This window comes from Biomphalaria glabrata, chromosome 5 (genome assembly GCF_947242115.1).
Source record: "Biomphalaria glabrata chromosome 5, xgBioGlab47.1, whole genome shotgun sequence".
Lineage (NCBI taxonomy): Eukaryota > Metazoa > Mollusca > Gastropoda > Planorbidae > Biomphalaria > Biomphalaria glabrata.
In genome coordinates, this window is record NC_074715.1 from 34,019,739 (window position 1) to 34,036,184 (window position 16,446).

A 16,446-nucleotide genomic window follows, 5' to 3' on the forward strand; every position below is an offset into this window, starting at 1 on the left:
TGATCGGTACGAACCAAACAAAACGAACTGTCCTTACCTTAGCCGAACTGCATCAAGATTTTACTCTATTCTTGTAAGAAAAAGAAAACTTAGTTTTCATTAAGATGATTTGACAGTTATTTTTAATTCTTGGAAAACTGCTGCTTTCTTGAGCTGGTCGTGTCCTTGACATCTTGGGTGTGCATCTTTCCTGCATCATTTTGGGTTGTCTTCTTTTGGTATCAACGCGAAGAGTGCCGTACCATTGAATATTTGTACGTTCATGAAATGGGGGATTCGATTTAATGAAAAGTAAATCCTGAATGTAGAAAATGTCAGGAAAAAATGGACAGAGCTTTTTGTGGATCATGGAAGTAAGCTAATATGTCTGAGTTGTATAGAACTGTTTGTGGCTGTCTATATATAACGTAACGTTAAACAGCATTATGAAATCAAAAACATAACCCAATAAGGCGACATTCTTAGTTTAAGTCTCGAAGATCTCATCTTTAAGTTACGTCCAGAGCTTAAAGGATTGATGAGAATATTGACCAAGAAGGGACAAAAGAAGGAGGCGGCGGTAAAGACATACGACAGAGTTGCTCACATTTGAAGTTGTGAAATGAAGCCTTTTTATTTGGCGGCGATTGCGTAAAAAAAGGGGGTGGGACTAGGGTTGGACATCTCTGATTTCTCTAGTCAATTGAAATGAACTTTATTCCATGCACAGAGTTGTTGCTACTACCTCATTTCATAACATCAAACCGAACTCGAACTAAAATCTGACCGAACCGAACTCGAACTTTAAAAGATGTTTCGATACCCAACTCTACTTTAGAGCCCTACGGCCATCCAAAATCTTTTTAGTTAATTTTTTAAGGCTATAAACTAAAACAAACAATTCCATCTGTAACCTAACCATAATGTCGTGTCCCCAGTCTGTTGTCCAATTTAAAATCATAAATCATATAACAAGAAGAAACAAAAATATTATTTTTAAATTAAATGATCTTATATAGGTTTTTCTGATTATATCTTAGTTTATAATTAGTAGTGTTAAATCTATCCTTTGTTGCTAGAATATTGCCAATCCACTTTATAATAATGCCAATTAATCATGTGCAGAAGCGTGTTGAGATTTTTTTAAAGATTTATTCTAGTGCACTCACCTATGTCAAAGATGAATGTGCAGACAAAAAAAAAAGTTTATATTAGGCTGCATACTTAAATCATGCTTAAATAGTGAAATCCAATATTAATGATTTTAAAAGAATTAAGTTAAATATATAAAAGTATTAATGTCAAATATATCTTTCAAATCAGATTGCTGAGCCATTCAATAGATAGATCTCTCTCTTTACAGACTATTGCTGAGCCATTCAATAGATAGATCTCTCTCTTTACAGACTATTGCTGAGCCATTCAATAGATAGATCTCTCTCTTTACAGACTATTGCTGAGCCATTCAATAGATAGATCTCTCTCTTTACAGACTATTGCTGAGCCATTCAATAGATAGATCTCTCTCTTTACAGACTATTGCTGAGCCATTCAATAGATAGATCTCTCTCTTTACAGACTATTGCTGAGCCATTCAATAGATAGATCTCTCTCTCTCTCTCTCTCTCTCTCTCTCTCTCTCTTTACAGACTATTGCTGAACCATTCAATAGATAGATCTCTCTCTCTCTTTACAGACTATTGCTGAGCCATTCAATAGATAGATCTCTCTCTCTTTACAGACTATTGCTGAGCCATTCAATAGATAGATCCCTCTCTCTTTACAGACTATTGCTGAGCCATTCAATAGATAGATCTCTTTCTTTACAGACTATTGCTGAGCCATTCAATAGATCTCTCTCTCTCTCTCTCTCTTTACAGACTATTGCTGAGCCATTCAATAGATAGATCTCTCTCTCTCTTTACAGACTATTGCTGAGCCATTCAATAGATAGATCTCTCTCTCTCTCTTTACAGACTATTGCTGAGCCATTCAATAGATAGATCTCTCTCTCTCTCTCTTTACAGACTATTGTTGAGCCATTCAATAGATAGATCTCTCTCTTTACAGACTATTGCTGAGCCATTCAATAGATAGATCTCTCTCTTTACAGACTATTCTAGACGTTGTTACGAACCAAACTGATGCTTAAGAAAACTTGTCCATCGTTTCTGTTGTATTGTGCCACGTCTGCATGCTCTCCTCTAACCTTTTGCAATCATCCACCATCAAGCCCCGCCTCTAAGGGCTATGCCTCTCCTTACCAACCCCTTCCCCCCTTTCACCATTCGCACTGCATGACGTCACTGCTGCACAGTTTAGCCTTTGCCTTCCTCCTCTTTACATTCTTTTTTATAACAGGTGAACGTGGCCCCCCTGGGCCCCCTGGAGAACGAGGTTTTCTTGGGTTACATGGTTTGCCGGGGCCCGCGGGCCCACCCGGCCCTGAAGGTAATATTTGATACTCGCTCTTTATGTCTAATCCTTTTCTTTTTTCTTTTTTTTTTTCTATTAAACTTTTTTTTTCTTTTTTCCCCTTCATAGTGTAAACAAAAAAATACATGATTAGATCTATAATTGATAGAATCACTCTAAGGCTTTTTTAAAATGAAATACACCTATATATTATTTGTCTATTATATGTTTGCAAACTTGACTAGATAACTGAGTGCAATGTAAACTATTTTATTGCTGTAGTTGTTGTTGTGAGCTGCTGTCGTTGTTTCCTAGTACTGAACCATGTACGCTTGTAGTGTACGCTACGTGCTTTCTACGATATTTATCTTTGTCTTGCATGTGGAAATCTCATTGGAGATTAGTATCTCATTGGAGGTGTAAGGGTGTGAACGTGAATGTTCTAGGCTGGGGCTAGCTGACTTAAATGTTCTATGGCTAGTTGAGTAAAGTGTTCTTTGGCTAGCTGAGTTCAGTGTTGTTCTTGTCAAGGAAACAGCTACATATGTAATACAATGATGCTCAAACTATGGCTAGCTGGTTATATCCTGCCCCCAACTCGATGTTAAGTTGTAATTGGACTCGATGGCGGAGGTGATGCGGTCCACGTTTAGGGCTACACTGCCGTAGACGATGTTTTAAATAATTTCTTGATCGAAAAGTGCATTTTGAGCATCTGAATTGTCATTGACTGGGTGTCCTAGATCTTCATGATACATTCCCCGACAGATTGAAACGAAATTGTATTAATATGTTGACATATTTATTTACAACTTAACCTACTACAATACGTGAACCTAGAAATACAATATTGTTCTTAGAATATTTTTTTAAACACGGAACAATTGCCCATCCACTAGAGGTTAGTGCGTACATTGGTGACTGGTCATTAGTAGTACAAATAGAAACGCGATAACAGGAACTCTTATACGACTTATAACCAAAGTGTGTACACTATTAGGATTAAACCGATAAGCTAGTCTGAGCATAAAACATGACAGCGCGCACGCACGCTATAAATAGGGATAGTCATAGTTGCTTTGATGAACCGCGAACCAAACCATTAACATCTAGAGTTGCTGCCGATGTTGATGTCTGATAGAGTGATGCTTTAAGAGCTTGTACCAGTTAGAATGTGTGTGTTTGTGTTGTCAGATTTTAGATGTTATAAACACTGTTAGCTGGTTACATTAGGAAGACCTGACATGATCACATGACTAAGTATTGGGAAAACGTATCGAATAAGTTTACACTCCACATTATTCCTATCTTATTTCAAGAGAAAGATGTTTAGTTCAGTGCATTAAAGGGAAGTCACTGAAACTTAGAAACTACTTCTGCAGATTGTGCACAATGTTGTATGGGATGCTACCATCTTTTACTAGTTACTGTAGATGATGAGTTTTTTATATTGTTTTTAAAGTCGGACTTACAACTTACAGATTTTGACTTCACAGATTTCAATAATTTTTTTTGTGTCAAAATATTGGTTCTTTTAACAATAAAGCACGACATCTTTTAGTGTATCTCTTGTGGTGTATCAAGTTGATTTGGTCCTTACTGAAATGAGACCTGGTGAATGTTTGTCGATATCGCTTTCAATTTGAATGACTAGTTCTCTCAAAACCTCTGGTCTCCAAGTTCAGCTATTCCGTGTGTCATTTTTTAAAAAAACCTAATGCATTCAATGTATGTTATATTAGTGAACACTCCATGGACCAAGTCAAATTTGATTGTATTTAATGGAAAGGAATGCCACATTTGAGATTGTTATATTGACACCTGAGATTGGGGAATCTACGAGGTCGAAGGCCGAACACCTGAGGGAAGCTCATTTAAGTATTTTTCAATTTAAGTATTTTTCAATCTTCCACCCATACATGATGGGTTGCACTGTAAAAGGCCTTGATGAATATGGATGTGCTTTCTTGCATACTCACCAAGCACAGTGAACTGAGTACTGGCGCGCTAACGAAGATTCTAAAATTGTTAACAGACGCCAAGCTTTGGACGCGAAATATGTGTACTGGGCATGCGTGGGTAGTTAGTAGCGTCCTTTTCAACTAATTTCACAAATCAAAATCAAATATATTTCAATGTGTCCTTGTTTAACAGTGTACGTGCTGTGTGTGTGTGATGGTCAATTTAAGGTGTGTGTGTGTGTCTTGTTTTGTGTATGTCATTGAGACCAATACTCTTTTACTTGCTCTGTGAACAGGTCAACGTGGACCAATGGGTGAGAAGGGAGAGGCGGGAGAAGCAATAATTGGACCACCAGGATCACATGGCCCACCAGGTAGTTGTTTTTTTTAGTTTTGTTTTAAATGCAGCTTTTTTTTTTTTTTTACATAAAGTTTACGACACTCTCGTCAAGGTAATAGAGTGGTAGGGGCGGGAGGCGACATTTCAACTGAGTATTGTTGACTTCAACGATAGAGAGTTGCTCAATTAGCAGCCAGTGGGCTGTATAGAAAGAGAGCAGCATTGCGCCTACTATTTGCTACACTTAAAAATCAATGTCTCTCGCACTCGTGTTTCTCATTGTTTTAAATAAGTATTCAGTTCACTACTTGCACAGTTTGAACCCGTTTATAAATGTATCAGCGAGTCTAGCAATGTTTTTCTATAGCACAATCAAAAAATATTTAAAGTCTTATGTAACTTATTGAAGGCATGCAGGGCTGTTTGTAATTGTATCTGCATAGCTTTAGGCGCTTGTAATTTGATCCAAATGTTTTATGACGGGAATTACTAACATAATCTGGCTGCGCGATGTGAGAATATCGTCTTACTGTAATACAAGTTTTAAAATCTTTTGGCTATGAGTTCTTTGAATCATTCAGAAACATGGCCTTGCAATGGAATCATTGATCTAACACTCGTCTCATTTCTTTCTACAAGGACCACCAGGTTCTACAGGAGAAGGCACACAAGGGAGACCTGGAGAGAGGGGTCTACCCGGACTACCAGGCAGCCACGGACATAGAGGACCCCCAGGCCCTCCCGGACCACCAGGCTACTGTGAGTTCTGCAATTACGGCATGCAGCAGTTCCCTCCCCAGACGAGAAACAATGTCAAGGGTCCTTGAGGCTGAATGGTTTTGAGCATAAGACATGCGCGCGCACACACACATGCACACTCACACCACGGAGGGGGAGGGGGGCCTTGTTTATTTTCTGTTTGTCATTGCATCTCCATGTGGCTGTAGAGACTCTGGCCAACACTAGACCACTTTGATGGTCTCTTGTCATGGGGTGAAACATTGGATGGACATTAACCAACTTTGATTTTCAAATATCTGATCTTCTATTTAGAAATATATATATAGATATAAATTTCTCATTATGTATGTAGGTTCAATCTATCAGGCTATAAACTGACAAAACTGGGCTAGTTCAAGCACCAGAACTAGGTTGGAGAGCTGCAGAACATCTGGAGCTAAGACCAGCGAGATGCAAGTTGCTTTTTAATTTAGTTTGTACGGTTCTTTCTTATCCCCATTTTCTATTAATAAATAAACTCGCAACTCGCGATAGTAACATTTTTTGGAGTGCATAGGTCAAGGGCACTCGCCACAGCTAATAATATATGTCCATGATATCTGCATTCTTACCTTTGTGTTGGCCTTGAGACTGTCAAGTGTAGTTTACTTTATGGAGAAATGGGTTCGGGCTTAGGGATTTTTCTGGGTAATGGAGTGAGAGTTCTAGTGAGTGATCTTCCCTGTTTATGATTTTGAGCGTTACACGATCGCAGACCTCTACTATTGTTTAGATACAGTACAAATGGCAACATGTATTTATTGTCCTAAACATTTCTATTTCTTTCTATTAATCATTCGACTCTACCTTATGAAGTATGCAATGCAATGCTAGTAAAGATATTGTTCAATCCGGAGTAAGGAAGATCTAGTGATGTGCTTCTTACTTCTCAGGACAACTCTGAGGAGAAAAGGGGAGACAACTGTACAAAATGACTTGTATCCACTAACGGGTTATTTTTGTTCTCGTTACGTAAAATTTTTGGTTTGTTCTCCTTTAATTCTTTGAGACACATCCTGTCCAATTTGGCCTTACGCAAATCTAAATGGTGCTTCCTGCTTAACATAATCATATCATCCTTAACTCATGTGACTTATTGTGTGAGTATTTAGATAGGATAACTAAGTATGGCAATTATACTGTCTTGTAATACATGCATATGTGTCCTGTGTCATCATCAATGTACCATTAGAATGTGTTCCCTCAGAGGGATTCGTTTTTTATTTATTTCAGCCTGAGCCAGTGGCAACCTTTCATTGATTTGCTATTTTGTTTCACTTTTTTTAAAATGTATTTCTTTTCATTCTATGATAGTTAAGACATTGACTATAAAATCCATCAAATTTAGTCATGTTTTATTTTTTAACCATGACAATCTCTTCAAAGTTTATTCTAGACAATTGTTTATTTTTCCTTAAAGTAAATCTTTTTCAATAAATTCTGCATTTAGATTTTAGGGTTTAACAAGTAGCAATTATTCAAGACAAAAAATGATCTACTTTGTATAAGAATTTTTAGACTTCTTTTAGATATGACACATTCAGATTCTTCTTCTTTTATTTTTCTCAATCTTTTCATTTTGTTCAATGCTTTTAGTTTTTGTTAACATAGAAATCTTCTTTAGGATGAGTTCTACAATGAAACTGTACTTGTAGTGCATGTGTTGAGACTAATGTAATATTTCATGACATGTATTTATTATAAACAACTCTGTTATTTCTGGTTAGTGTGAGAAATGTGTCTGTATATTGCCTCAGCTACAGAAATCATACTGCTGTAATGTTGTTTTCAATGACCATGCAAGATGGTTCATCTATTCTCCTAAATGATGCCACATTTAGTTAGCAAGCAACCATTTTTGTGTGTGTGTATCATAGTACTATTGAATGCATCTATTTATAAATCTCTCGACTATCTGTACTGGTGAAATGCTTGTGGTCTAACTAAATTATTGTTTAAATGTGCCTTGTTCTTCTCTGTTACTGCTAATACTTCACTGTGTACTCCTAACATGTGAGACTAATAACATTCAGTAATTAACAATCTTCTTGATTAACCGTTTTTTTTAAATATCATGTTAATGAAGTTCACAGGAATACATCTGTTTTTCTTGATAACAATTTTAACATTCAGATTTGTCACACATTGTTTGGTTGTTTGTTAATGCTAATTGGAAATTGATCACATACATGAGGTAAAGGAAACCTTGAAGTGTGTTTACTGTTTTGATAATAACAATGCTTATCTAAATGCCTGTATATCTGATTCAATAAACATATTTTTAACTAATTCACATTGTATTTATATATCTTTATTCTACTCCAAATAAAACTTTTTTGCATAGCTGTCGATCCTTTACATCAATAAAACTAAATTTAAAATATTAGAAATAAAAAATAATGTATTTATTTTTTTAGTGGGAAAATTGGTTAAATGCGCCTTTCATTTTAATGTGCATGTGTGTTAATCATATAAGAAAAAAAATACCTTGGTTAAATAGTTAAATTAATTAATTGGGAAAGAACTTTTTATCAACTCATTTAGTCCATAGATTGCATAACTTCAAGAAGACAGTATGTATTGAATAACTTAATATAATCCTCACATTTTTATCAAATGTACTTGGCTAGTGTGCATACCTTCAACAAATATAAAAGCTATTTGATAGATCAATGTTTAGAGGTACCCAATTGTAAGGATTAATTTTTAATAACCTAAATGTGATCAAATGATTGTAAACAACCAATAGATGTGTGAATTATAAACATCAAAACCACAACAACAGGTGTATGGATGGATCTTACAATTTTTAACACTATGACAAATGTTTGTTCAGAAAGTTACAAAATATATTTTTGTTTGAAAATAACAAGTTTAATAAAAATTTTAATATCACAATGTTTTGTGTGTTATTTATTCTTTTTTTTTTAACTTTGTCTACCAAAGAGCTACAGGATTCTTAACACTTCTAACACAAACATAAATCAATGAAAAAATAAAAAGACAATGAAAAAAAAAATGGTGTCTTGATGTTGTCAACAAATTCTTTAAAAAATTTTGAAAATCCTTTTGCTGATACAGTAACCAATTTCTTCATGGACTAGTCAGATTCTTATAGCTAAGCATTACAACGTTAACAACATATACAAGTGGAGTAAAAACATAATTGAAATAATAGTTAATGTACACTTCAAACAGGACTATTGTAGATGCATCGAACAAGAGCAGACTACTCAACATGTCAGTTTAGTAATAGAGTGGATTATAAGTCACCCAGTGGGCCTGTTTTCTTGACTTAGCATCTTCACTGCTGGTAAACAAAGACTTGAATGTCTGACTGGCTTTTGGATCATTTTGTATGCTTGACTGGGTGGAGTTTGTCAGTTTAGATTTTCCTACTCTATCAGTTGAGGACTTCCCATTGTTGGTGATGAAGCGACCAATGCCAGATCTTGAATCCTTAACGACTTTACTGCTAGCGCTCTCCTGTCTATTAGAACTAGTTGATGCTGTAGTAGTTAGCTGACCATTCACACTCACAGCTGCAGGAGTTTCAGATTCATTTGTACATTGCTGTTTACTAGATGTTGCAACTATTAAGTAAAAAGAAAAAAAACATTTTTTAGTCTCTTGTCAACATCAGAAATGAAAAATTGGCAAACTGTAAAATATACATATTACAATAATACCTCAGTGCACAAGACAGAAGAGAGAGCTTGTCGCCCCTCAGTGTGCTAACCCGAAGAGAAGGGCTGACCAAGTTATTAGGTTGCATTGTGTATGTGTAAGAACAAAACATGGCTATTGATAGATTGAAAAATCTTGGAGACATTAATGTAACAAACCTAATTTAGGAATATTTAGAGAAAGAGAAAGGTCAAGAGAGAACGTTAAGAAGCTGGAAGAAAAAACTCAACAAGGGCATAAAAAAAGAAAGAAAAAAGCCTTTATCCGATACTAAATTAGGGACGTAAAACTATCCAGGTCATTGTTCCAAGTACTGTGAGGATACATATTTAAGAAATGTATTTGAGTAGTAATCTCAGAACTATAAGAAAGAATAAGGAAATACAACAAGCTTAGAGATGCTAGGAGTAATGGCAATATGGATGCTTAGTAAAGAAGACTCCATGACAGTTTCCCTTGTAAATGAATGTTTAAAGGTTGACGAAAGTGTCCTGAAGTTATTTGAAGTGTGTCTGAGAGAGCTGAGCAGCAGTGCTTTATTTATTCAATGATAATATGTATTTCAGTGAGGTTAGTATTTTATTTGTACAAGGAATTTATATTTTATGTTTGTTAATCGCTTGATGACTTGTTTTATTGAACTGACTTTGAAAGCACTAAACTCAAGGAAAATATCTACTATAGTGTTTCTTCAGTATATTTAAATAAAGGCATAGAGGCACCTCTGAACTTGAATATCTCCAAAATAAGTTGTGACAAAAAAGTAATACCTTCTCCTGGATCCTTTAAGAGTTTGTGTTTCTCTGCTCTTTTATTTTTCTGTTGTAAAACAAAGATTTTAAAACATTATAAAAAATGTCTGCCGGTGTCTTTTTGTGTCTATCTAGTTTATAAAAGTAATTTAATAAATCTTTACGTTAAAAACTGATGAAAACACATTTTAAATTTCTATACCAATAACACTTTTCATAAAATAGAGAATGTGATTTATTAAATTTACGTACCTTTGAAAGTTTGGCTAAAGATCGTCTTAATTCCATATTTCTTCTCATGTCAGCCACTTCCTCTTCAGTTCCATTAAGCACAATGACATCCTCGTCTTTGTAAGATTTCCCACACTAGGCGTAGGTGTAAATACACACAATTATTTCATCATTTATAGAAAGAGCAAAAAAAAATAAAATTATTTTTTGTTTATGCCTCAACATAAAACAAATTTGCTACAACAAATCTGATTTGTTAGTTTGGCATTTGGTGGTCAATACAAAGACCAAAGTTCATTTTCAGGTAAATCTATTGAGTACAAGCTCTAAATAGTTACAAGTTTACTTCTCCTGAGTCAATTAAAAATGAAAATCCAAAATGTGTACATAATTTAAACTTAACAAAACTAATACTTTAATATGATCAAGAGAGCAGGGATTGTTTTATTCGTAACATTATCATCTGATCTGACATTGATGTGAATTAAATGAATACTGTGAGACAAACATCTTTAAAAAAATTGTATGCTAAAATGCAGTAACTAACTTTCATTTTATGCAAACAAATAAGTTGCTAGTGTCTTCTTCTTCTTCATCGTTCTCATTGTTATGTTGGAGTGTTCATATGACTAGACCAATACATGAGATGAACTGCTCAGTGGTTTCCAAATCAGGGAGCTCTCCATATAGTTTTCTTTCTATTGGGGTGATTTGGGGCCAATGACTTATACGGGCCTCTTGGTAGAGAGAGCAGTTTTGGAGGACATGGTCGGCATTTTCTGGTGATACTCCACATGGGCAGATTTCACTGGTTCCAATTTTGAGCTTCCGGAACATGTGTTGTCGCATTCTGTTGTGTCTGGTCCTGAGTCGAAAGATTAGACGTTGGTCTTGTCGGGATAGCTTATAGTAAGCATCATCTTTCTTGTGATTTGGATGGGAGCTCGTCCATTTCTCATTTATTTTATCTACAATTAATTTCTTCATTTCTTCTGGATAGAGTGCAGAGTTTACTTGTGAGTTTGTTCTCCCACTCTTGGCGAGTGTGTCAGCCTTCTCATTTCCTGCTAGTTGTATGTGAGCTGGTATCCATTGCTAGTGTGTAAATAAAGAACTTTTAACTTGTCACATATAGTTTTATGCAAGTCAGGAAATGATTCAAATGCTGTGAATGCAAGAATCAATTGTTTATTTTTTTTTAAATGCCGTGAGCTACATTATGTCTGCACTAGGGCAATATAAATTGATTTATTACAATTTTTTTTTATCAAGACATTTGAGCTAGTTAAGAAAATACATGCAAATAAGTACAAAATATCTGATGAGGAAAGTAAATGCAGTTGGTAATTTAGCTGACTACATATCATCCTCATAGGTGGTAAAAGAGACATTAATAAACACAATTATTTTGACATCTTTAAGCCATAGAACATTGTCACCAGTAAAATATCTTACCTTGTGACATACATCAGTTTTAACTTCTTTCAATGCTCTCTCAGACATAACACAACCACAGGACCAAATAAAACAAAACCTGGAAAAATTGTACATAAAAAAATTTAGGAATAAAAAAAAATATCTTAATGTATAGCTTCAAGCCAAAGAAAATTTCTTTAAAAAAACAAATGATTTAAAAAAAAACTTACTTGAATGTGCCACTCATTTCTAAACCAACAACAGGGCAAATAAAGTCAGAGATACTAGGATCTGTGTAACTGTCTCCTTTATCTGCATCTTTAGGCCTTTTCTCTGGATTATCAGTTAGATTGAGCTCTTTAACATCCTACAGACAAAGCAAAAGTGAACAATGTCTTTGTGCGAAACTCTTTTAAAAAAAAATATATAAGTTTTTAAAACTTTTTTCTCACTCTAGTCAGAATTTTAATCAATGAGTATTTTAAAATGAGACATGTACCTTTAATCCATGTAAATGATCCAACTGTGCAGCTACATCAAATTTACTTCTGTCAAGTAGAAACTCAAGAATGGACTCTTTGTTGTACAATCTACAAGAAAAATTGTAAGTCTTTTTGAAATAAGTGAAATACATGTAAACAGTCTTAGTTAATTGTGACAATATTTTCTTATTAACACATTCACCTTGTGTTTAGGTTAATGGAGACTAGATTATCTAAATCCTGCTATTTCTACTATCTAATTTATCTCTTTACCTTCCAAGTTCACATGCCACTATAGGTTTAACCAAAGCCTCTTGACTGATTGCACAATGTTTCCATTTGAAAGCTAACTCTGAAATCTTATCTTTCTGATAATAAAAAAAAATTAATTCATAAAATTTAAAAAACTTGAAAAAAAAAAGTATTGTACAAGTAAAAAATACAAAAAAAAATTTTTATTACAATATTAAAAGGTAGAAATTCTTCAACTCTAGGTCACATTAAAAGAGTTATCACAACATTGTAAACATAATGATTCTTGACTTGTACAATGAGGGTAAGCCTGCCTTAGTACCAACAGGAATATCAAGCTATTTGTTACAATGGGATTATTTGTAAGATGAAACAAAGCAATTGTGATTAAATTTGCTTTATAAAAATATTGTAGTCTATTCTTCAGAACTATGTCTGATCATTCAAACTCCATCCTATTGCTGGAAATACTTGTTTAAATGAAGAGTCAGAATAGAAATACTTAAATAAATACAATATTTATTCTAAAATTTGTAATCACTATAATATAATACTTTGTTTCACAAATAATATGAAATAATACAATTAAAAATTTTATAAATATAAAACGGTAAATGCTCCTACTTAAATAGTCCCACTAATCTGCGTCTTTACCCTTGCTTCAGATGAGCTTTATCTAATCTATTTTTAGCACATGGAAATTTCCATTTGTTTAAACTAAGTAATTGTAAAAAACATCAAAATAAAGTCTTGATGCACAATTACGGTATGTTCTCGAACTTGATATGTGACCAAAAAAATTTAAATTTTAAACAAAATGACCATAACAAGTTCATTATGTAACACATTTAATTGCGGGTTAGTGGTACAATTAGAAATAGTCATCCTTATTCTCCTTAAACAGGAATTTGGGATTAAACAAGGATGTAGACAAGGTGACTCACTTTCTTGCATGATCTTCAATTTGACACTGGAAAGAGTTATAAGAAATATACACATAACCACAAGGGGAACTATTACTAACTACTTCAGGAGAGAAACATGGGTCCACAACCAACAGGGACAATATACAGCCAACCTCTAAAATACCTTGCTTATGCCAATGACATTGCCTTATTGGGTAAAGATACATCTGACGTTTCTAGAGCTTTCACAGAACTAGAAGAAGCATCTCGACCAGCAGGACTTGAGGTCAATGATAGTAAAACCAAGTACATCACAATGACAAGAGATAATCAAACAGACACAAATTCGAAAATGTCCAAACTTTCAAATAGCTAGGAAGTACAATTGATTTAGAAAATGACCTACTAAAAGAAATAAATGAAAGAATAGCAGGAGGCAACCACAGAGCATTTTACAGCACCCGTATTTACTTAAGAGCAAAACAATATTAAGGAAAACCCAAAAAATGATATTAATACAAAAAAGCATAAGACCAGCAGCAATGTATGCAAGTGAGACCTGGACACTGACAAAGACAACCAAAAATCTACTAAATACTTGGGAACGAAAAATTCTTAGGAAAATCTATTGGTGGAGGACACTAACCAGGAGATATATCAATTGTATGAGGACCCAGCAATACTGCCAGAGAAAAAAAGGACAGACTACATTGGGCAGGTCACCTTAAAAGAATGTCAGAGGAGCGAAAATTGTATACAGACTAAAGCCAAAAGGCAGATGACCCAAAGGCAGACCCTGAATACCATGGACTGGTGATGTGGAGGCAGATCTGCAACAGTTTAGGGTTAGGGCATGGAGACGAAAGGCCCAGGAGAGATCTGAATGGAGGAATGTGTTGAAGCAGACCAGAGCCATCCATGGGCTGTAGCACCATAGGGATGGATGGATATTCTCCTTAAACTGTAGTTGATTTTGGGACTCCATATTTTTTTCTATTTTTGGCCAAGAAGTGAATGAAATAGATGTAGAATTAGATACTTCAGTAATCTTTACTCTAGATCTAGATCTTCTAATCTTATAGATTACAGATGTTGCTTCAAAAAGGAAGATTGAATCATTAATTACATCCTATGCATTTCATGTGTTATTAGTATTATTATTTCATTTTCATGTGTTACATATGTGTTACTTAGTCAACTTAGTGACATAATCGAGTCTAGTCTAGTGTGACTGACTAGTCAGAGTAGACACTAGACAGATACTATTACTAGATTTAGTGATCACTAGTCTCAATTACTAATTACCTTTTCCCCTTTCTTTTTTGTTCGTACGAGCTCATCTCTTTTAGGAATTGTGCCACCATCACATCCCATTCTGATTTAGATCTATAATAATATAATAATTCTCTATTAAAGTGCTAATCTAAAATGTCTAAATCTAGAATCTAGATTAATGATTAATCTAGATTCTATCTAGATATATGGTAGATTCTTATAACTGAACACCGACTCTCTGGAACTAGGTCAATGTTTTATTTTATTTTTTTATTTGGTGAAGGTTTAACTTACAAAAAAACTGAAAGCAGATTCTTATTCTTCAACTAAAAGACAATAAAAATAGATGTGTTCCTTTATATTACCACCCATAGACAAGATTTTATTTTAAAATAAATTGGGTCACTTCATGTGCAGTTTTTGGGCTTTCTCCTTGAACACCACTATGTAATTGCTAATAAATTATATACATGTGTTACTTAAAAATTATTTAAATTGTAGTAAAAGAAGTAGATTCATTTTTGCAATATGTATTTATAGTCTATTTCCTCATATACTCTCTCTCTCTCTCTATATATATATATATATATATATATATATATTATAGAGCTATAAATTAATTATTTTAATTTAATAAACATGATATTTTCAACTAGGCTACTTGTATTTTCTCTCTGTCTTTCTTTTAATTCCCATCCAAGGACCCTCTTCTTGTTTTCATAATTTGGATGTTCGTTTTGTGACACCTTAACATCCCCTACCTCCCATAGATGCTTATAATTCTTTTCATGACTCTCTCCCCCTTCCCTCCACTGCCTGTTGGATAGTTTGTGACACTACACGCTGAGTGTATACCTCTCCTCACTGCCAGCTTATCTGGCGTGATCAGTGGGCATGGCTTCAAATTAGCAGCCCGCACTTTTTATTACATTCATAAGTTATATATTCTAGATATCTCGATCTAGGTCATGTTTATTCATTGAAAAATCATAGATTTATTAATCCCAATAATATTTCTTATTACGATTTTGCTGTGTTCAAAAAGGAGAATGAGCTGAGTTCATTATTATTTGTTTGGACAACCCCTTTTTTAATTTTATTTAACAGCTAACGGTATAAATGTGATTGGAATGTTTTTCTAAAGATGTTTGGAAGCTTATTTTGATATGCCCATCAGCCTACGATCAAACAGGCTCATATTTACTCATAATATAGCCTTCATCCTTTATATGGGTATGAATTGCCTGGGGAGGTTAAAACAACAGCTTTACATACACGGTTACTGAGAATCTAAATAACTGCCATCTGCTTTGGAAAAACGGAACAAAATTACCGTAACTTATCTAAAATTGGACATGCGCAGTCCCGAAACGTCGTTTTTAGCTCCAGACATAAAAACAAATGAATTACAAACAAAAAAAGCGACCCGTTCAAGTCAAGAAAGGAGAATTCGATGGAGTGTTCAAAATATAAGAACCTCCTCTAGATTCAAGTTCCAAAATACTAATCTTTTATCTATCATTCTATGTATCAACTATCATAGTCTATGTGTATGATATGTCACATATTGTCGTACACGGGCTCAGTACGTGACGGTACTGTAACTATCGTTACTATGTGTATGTCTATATCTTAATTATCTACTAGTCTAGATTCTATATCTAAGTATATCTAGATCTAATACTCTAAATCTATCATCTAGATCTAGACTATTTAATTAAATCTATTTAATTTATTTATATCTAGAACCGTCACTATTTATTTTTTTTTTTTTTAAGCTAGAGATCTAGACTCTTGAGTCCTAGACTTGTGTATTTTGGTTTGTAGACGGAAGTAGATCTAAATATAAACACAGACAAATAGAAACACAAATGTCTATCTCTACATCCAAAGAATAATAATGTAAAAAAAAAAAAAGTACTATATACACGACAATTAAGTCTCAGAGATTGATTATACAATGTAGATTGA

At 34.1% G+C, this 16,446-nt stretch overlaps 2 protein-coding genes across 7 annotated transcripts in view; one reads left to right on the top strand and one right to left on the bottom strand.

The window, feature by feature from the left end:
• The window catches only part of LOC106060279 (collagen alpha-1(IX) chain-like), a 159,667-nt gene extending 151,294 nt beyond the window's left edge, over positions 1 to 8,373 (top strand). The window contains exons 40-42 of the mRNA XM_056030301.1: positions 2,341 to 2,430; positions 4,652 to 4,729; positions 5,335 to 8,373. Of these exons, the coding sequence (XP_055886276.1) occupies positions 2,341 to 2,430; positions 4,652 to 4,729; positions 5,335 to 5,522 (356 nt within the window). The 3' untranslated portion in view covers positions 5,523 to 8,373. The remainder of the gene's footprint in view (positions 1 to 2,340; positions 2,431 to 4,651; positions 4,730 to 5,334) is intronic.
• On the bottom strand, positions 8,374 to 16,309 carry LOC106060313 (replication termination factor 2-like). 6 transcript variants are annotated; one of them, XM_013218141.2, is made up of 9 exons: positions 16,225 to 16,309; positions 14,506 to 14,586; positions 12,317 to 12,411; positions 12,061 to 12,151; positions 11,792 to 11,928; positions 11,601 to 11,679; positions 10,167 to 10,280; positions 9,933 to 9,981; positions 8,374 to 9,068 (listed from the first exon to the last, which is right to left on the bottom strand). In XM_013218141.2, the coding sequence occupies exons 2-9, from the start codon at positions 14,572 to 14,574 to the stop codon at positions 8,722 to 8,724; spliced, it is 981 nt and encodes a 326-aa protein (XP_013073595.2). In that variant the 5' UTR covers positions 14,575 to 14,586; positions 16,225 to 16,309; the 3' UTR covers positions 8,374 to 8,721. The 6 variants fall into 6 exon arrangements, with proteins under 6 accessions (XP_013073595.2, XP_013073602.2, XP_013073611.2 ...); XM_013218148.2 differs by having other exon boundaries at positions 16,231 to 16,290; XM_013218157.2 differs by lacking the exon at positions 16,225 to 16,309 and adding an exon at positions 15,751 to 16,148.
• Positions 16,310 to 16,446: the final 137 nt, after the last annotated feature.